We start from the raw sequence: 6,192 nt of genomic DNA, 5'->3' as shown, positions 1-6,192 counted from the left end.
TTCAAACCGTTTTGAATCTCGTTGGATTGATTCCCAATGTGACTCCCAAACGAGATTTGAACAGTTATTTCCAAATTTTAAGAAAAAAATGGACTATTTTGATTTTCTCTCTCTCTTAAAAGGGTGATCACTTTGGGAATTTTCCCAAATATTAATCCTTCAAACTCACCTCCCTCCTCTTTTTACTTGTTGGACTACAAAGGTATAGCTAGTACTTCATCTTGTCAAATCGGCTGCATGTATTCCCTCTTTTAATACTAAAACTAAAAATAGAAAAAAAAATTTGATATGATATTTTGTAGGGTACGATGAAAATTTAGGAGGATATGTTTAGCCGAGCCAGATCTATCATAATTCATACATAAAGTAAACATACAGGGAGAACTCTCCATAGAATAGACTAAAGAGATGCATCCTTCCTACAATAATAGCAATGGCAACACCCCTTTCTCTACAATTAACCAACAAGGGGTGACTTCTTTCGGATACTACAACCATGAAATCCCGAATCTTGACACCGCTAATTCGCAGCCTACCAAGGAGAATTCCAGCTGCAATAATGGGAAATTTCTTGAGTCTGATAGTGGCAATCGCTTCACCGGTCATTTGATTCTTGAAAATAAGCGTTTAACCGGCAAGAAATCTTCCAGGAAAGACCATCACAGCAAGATCAACACCGCTCGAGGCCCCAGGGACCGACGAATGAGATTGTCCCTTAATGTTGCTAAAAAGTTCTTTAAGTTGCAAGACATGTTAGGGTTTGATAAGGCTAGCAATACTGTCCAATGGCTGCTCATGAAGTCGCAAACTGCGATTCAAGATCTCCGCACCCAACCGCTGAGCAACCCGAGCCGCAGCCTCATGGATGTGTCACACACTCCATCTTTTGCTTCAGAATGTGAAGCTATTCTACCTAGAAATTATGATCAATCGGTAATCACAACGAATAACGAAAAAATCGATTCTTGTAGTAACAAAGATAAGAAAAATGTTTCCCATATTGATCACTCTTTAGTTAAGGAAACAAGGAAAAAGGCTAGGGCAAGGGCAAGGGCAAGGAAGAGAACAATTAAAAAGAGAAATATAAAAATAGGTTGTCATGGTGTAGATCAGCATCAAAATACAAACTTTGGAGAAGACCAATTAGTTGATTCAACTAGTCATTTTGGTGATAATTCATCTATGATGTCAAGCAATTGGAGCCCATCCTTCATATTTAATTATCAAGATAATTTGGGAGCTTTTCATGAGGTAATACTTTAATTAAACTTCAGAAATGTAAGGTTTGTACAATTGTACATAATTTGATATGTTTTTTTTTGTTTGTTTGTAGAAACAGCTTAGTGATCTTCAGATTCTTGGTACACAATGGGAAGATATTAACAATTAGGTCAGTTTTGCTTCTTCATAGTATTGCCATTTTCATTGGTTGAGGTTTCTGGTTGTAAAGTTCATACATTGGTTTGTTCTTGTTCATTAATGAAAATTGATTGTTGTGGTTATATGCTATTCTTTGATAATTAAACATGTTATACTGTGAATGCGGCTAGTTTTGTTATCTTATTTTTTTTCTGTGGTTTTGTGATCCTTCATGTCCTTGTGTCTTTACATATATATATATATACATAGGGAAGGTTAACGTACAAATGAAATTAACGTGCTAAACGTGAGAATCAAGTAGAGTAATTATATATACAAGTAGTGTAATTATGTAATTACATCATAGTAATTACATAATTACACTACTTGTATATATAATTACTCTATTTGATTCTCATGTTTAGCACGTTAATTTCATTTGTATTTGATCCAAACCCTATAATACATGTTTGGGCAGGGTTATTGTGCAAATGACGCTTAACGTACGTACAGAACATACAAAGTCTTAAATATAGGTTGCGCAATTATTAACATAGGTCGCCTAGTTATCTTATAAGTTGCGTAAATGTTGCGTAATATTTTGTGTGTAACTAATTTTATGCATACATATTTTACTAAATGCATAACTAATTATGTGTAATTATGGTGTTGAAAGACTTTGTATGATAAGGCCACCCGTAGTGGGCGACCTTCTCCGGCGAAATGTGGGCGATATGGGCTAGCACCCCCCCCCCCGGGCGAAATGTGGGGCGATAAGGGGGGGGGGGGGGCGAGGACTGGCCTTTTCTCGCCATGAGATGTATGTGTGTTGTGTGTGTAAATATTGTTATTATATATGTTTGTGTGTGGTATATATATATATGTATATATATATTAGTCTACAACACCATTATACTTCAAAAACAAATTTCTACTCTTTGCTGACTGGGCGTCACCTGTCGCAATTCGCCCAATTTGTAGCCCTCTACTATACATGGCCTAAGAATAGCATTTGTGTTGGATCATATTCAATTAATAAGACAATTTGAGATATATAGCCATCAAAACTTATTATAGTAACAAATCGAACATAAGTAAAGATTCATCACTGCAATGGGTTAGATGTTTGAATTTGTTGAACAAATTACTGTTATAATTAGTTTGACGCCTCGCCATATTCATGTATAACAAAACTCATAACCACTAACCACGTACAGTGCATCAATCTTGTGCTTACATACCGTACTCACAATGCCCCTTACTCCCACTTGGGGTGCAATCACATTGACTCTCGTTTTTTTAGATACTAGCTGCGTGCCCGCGCGATGCGGCGAGGTATGCACGCAAACATGATATCGGATGCGTAACCGGTGTTACTGTCTCTGTATGTGCGTGACTTCACAATAGTACATGCATAACCCGACGATAGTATGCTCGTATTGCGGCACTGGAATTTTAACCAGTGTTAGTAAGCAGGTCACACAACAACTGTGCACGCTTAGTCAGGTGTTGGTGTGCACGTAAGGGTACATTGAACTCGTTTTGACCCACAACCCATTCCGTTTGACAATGTTCTGAACCGAAATTCGTTATGACTTGACCCCTTTCAGCCCAAACCCGTCCCGACCCAAACCAAATTAACCTTTATGTATCGACCCATTCCAACCTTAACCTTTTAGACCCATAACCCGAACGGCCGCCCCCCCCCCCCCCCCCCGATTCGTTTTCAGTCTTTAATGGTAATCACGTAACACGTTAAGTTTTTAAAGTGAAAAAAGTATAGCAATACCATACTCAAATTAAAGAGAATAAAATTCTCGTTTTTATGGTATATATATTTTTAAAAAATATTGGTGTGTGAAAAAGTTATTAACGTTTAAACGTCGTCGGGGTAGTTGGTTTAAAATAAGGGATATATATGTAACTATTATATAAATTAATAAAATGTGATTAAAGTTAAAGGGCCATACTTGTAATTATTTTAGAATACATTAAAAATAAACCGTAACATGATTTTACTTTTGCTAAAAGACAAAATTACCCCTAAAGTGTCTTAATATTATGCATTGAAGATTGTACCTAAAGCAATGAGTTTGGTACCTCTTAAAAATTAAGAAATCCCTCACTCATGCTTTATATATAGTATAAATATAGATATATTCAATGTATAGTGTAATCAGGGCCTTGTTTAGAAAAAAGATAAATTGTTTCAAAAACTATATAATATAGCAAGACATATATGAGGGGAAGTTTATCATAAATTTTTGAGATAAAAAAAATTTATTGAATACTAGTTTTTTTTCAATGCGAGTCACTTAATTTTGCATTTCTTGTTGCCTTTTCATGTATATTTTCCTTGATATTAATTAATTACGTTTTCATAATCAATTCAATTCACACACATGATTTAAAGAAATCAGTGATTAGATTTCCTTTTTACACTTCCTACAAAGCAAATAAACATTAGGTACAGCATTTTCATTTATTTGTGTTCTTTGAAACCGGACTGATCGGATTTTATGATCTCTAAGCTAGTTCGATATAGTTTAGACCACCCAACATGATGTAAACATCTAGTGTTTTTGTTCATTGGTCGGGTTATGTCTTTTATACTCCATCTATATAAAAATTTCATGTTATTGAATTCCAACTAAATTTCAGGATAGTCAAACTTGATTCTACATTACGTACAGTATTAATATTCTGCTTTTTTACATAAGATACAATGTATGCCTATCAAGTCTTATTCCTAATCAATAAAAACTATTTCTATTTGTGTTACTATATAAAAATTTGTGGTCTCTTTCCAAGAGGAAGACATTTCACTCTCAGTTCAAGTAAATGAAAACTTGATAGAGATTGTCTTCGCATTTAACATATATTATTCGCTAACGTTTATCTGTCTTGTTTAATGTGATAAATCATATGCTATGTCGATTAGTTATGGCACTTATTCTTCCACATATCTTGGTTCTATCTATGCATTTGGAGAAATGATATGACTTATGACAAGATTAATAATGCAATAGACTTTGATCGGTGTCTTCTTTCATTTGGGATCAACACTTTAGGAGATAAGACGCGACCTTTTTATTGCTCATCCAGGCATGAATTATAACTACTTAACGTGCATGATTAAAACATAAAAAAACATATTATATATGACATGTAACTTTATTTAGGGAGCTTTATACGCGCGTACCAGAAAAAAAGAAGAAAAAAAGGAAGAATAATCTGAAGATAAAAATATTAGCATATGTTTCTAGCTTATGGTTTGATGAGATTCATAAGTTTTGATATGAGAATTTTGTGTGAAAAGAACATGATATACATAACATAGTATGAAAAACAATGTGTAATACTAATACATAAATTGAAGTCTGTAGGTCCCGTGACCGGATCAAACAACAAACAAACTAATTACTAGTTGTCTTTGATCAACCTCTCAACTAGCTAGGACCGAGATCTCGGATCTTGTGATGGTGGTATTATGGCCAAATGTAAGGAGGGAGAGAGAGTTAGTAGGCTAGCGAACAATATTTGCAAAAGGGTTACCTTGTGTATGAGATACACACTCATTATATAGTGTGTGTATTCTCATACACTCTTTCATTAATAATAGCCCAATGGGCTCCAAGTACATAGGCTCAAACATACAAAAGTAATAAAAAATACAACATAAACAAAATACAAATACGAAAGACTAATACTAGAATGGGTCTTACAAAGTCGAAACATTAAACTATATAAACTGAATTTTCATACATTAACTATTGAATAAAATATAGTACGGAGTAACTTTTATATAAAACTATTCACTTCACGCAGGTGATGATTATTAAACTGTTGTGACCTATCAAAATATAATCATTTTTTATTTTTAAATGATAAAATGACTCAATTTATAATAAACTAATGTGCAAAATATATATGTCTACATTTGATGATGAATCTTTGTTGAATTTAGAAAAATTAGGTTAGAAAACAACCTTGCATGACAATTTCTGATAATGTGATGTATAAGATGTCAAGTTATGAGTTAGTCATTAGCGTTTTTTCTAGAAAGGTGTGGTGGGGAAAAATATCTACTAAAAAGGTAAAAAGGTGTGGACCGCAAAAACATTTACCAAAATAGGTAAAAACTAAAACAATTTCTTTATTTTTTCTTAAGGAAAAAATAGGTAAACAAAACGTAAGACAATTCTCATTCCAACCCAAACTATGCCTATTCATTGTTGCGGATGAATAGCCCCCAATCGGCTTAATCGTGCAGCCTGGCAATCATTTCTGGTTCTAATTCTAATCGTTTTCAACGACTCTAATGAATAAAAAATTTATGTTTTATGACATAATTGTTCATATGAAACTTCGATGTGTGATACCATATGTGGTGTGCTATGTAACTTAAGATATCTATGATTACAAGACATAGTTGTATTGAAGAATGGGCCATACCATTCAAGAATAGGTATGACCCTTCAGGCATGTAAGTGTTTCAGGGTGAGTTATATCTTGGAAAGTATTCATAAGCGCAACCAAAAATAAAACGAACAATACTGGTGGTACGTATGTGCGGCTGGATGTAATAAATGGTACACTCCTTAATTGTTTTAATTATTTATGGTGGTGAGACAACTTCTTCGTGAACCATGAGGCCTCCCGGGGGAGGGGGTATTTCGTAACTTTTCAAGCAAATTTTACAACCTTATTCTAATTTGCCGATGTGAGAGATATTTAGACAATAAGAAATAGTATGTCTCAAATATCGCCAATACGCTTTAGGCACATTGGTTGGGAGTTTTCTAGCAAGGCAACCAAAAATAAACATGTGAG

General features: G+C 34.1%; 1 protein-coding gene across 1 annotated transcript; it reads left to right on the top strand.

Annotated features, from left to right (window-relative positions):
• The first annotated feature begins 334 nt into the window (after positions 1–334).
• On the top strand, positions 335–1,480 carry LOC143539447 (uncharacterized). Its single transcript, XM_077032763.1, has 2 exons — positions 335–1,251; positions 1,334–1,480. The coding sequence occupies exons 1-2, from the start codon at positions 409–411 to the stop codon at positions 1,388–1,390; spliced, it is 900 nt and encodes a 299-aa protein (XP_076888878.1). The 5' UTR covers positions 335–408; the 3' UTR covers positions 1,391–1,480.
• The last annotated feature ends 4,712 nt before the right edge of the window (positions 1,481–6,192 follow it).

Source organism: Bidens hawaiensis, unplaced genomic scaffold, assembly GCF_021521415.1.
Source record: "Bidens hawaiensis isolate Kalapana, Puna unplaced genomic scaffold, B.hawaiensis_p1.1 tig00011896_1, whole genome shotgun sequence".
Taxonomy (NCBI): Eukaryota; Viridiplantae; Streptophyta; class Magnoliopsida; order Asterales; family Asteraceae; genus Bidens; species Bidens hawaiensis.
The sequence above is the reverse complement of the archived record's forward strand: the minus strand, read 5'-3'. Positions and strand labels throughout refer to the sequence as shown.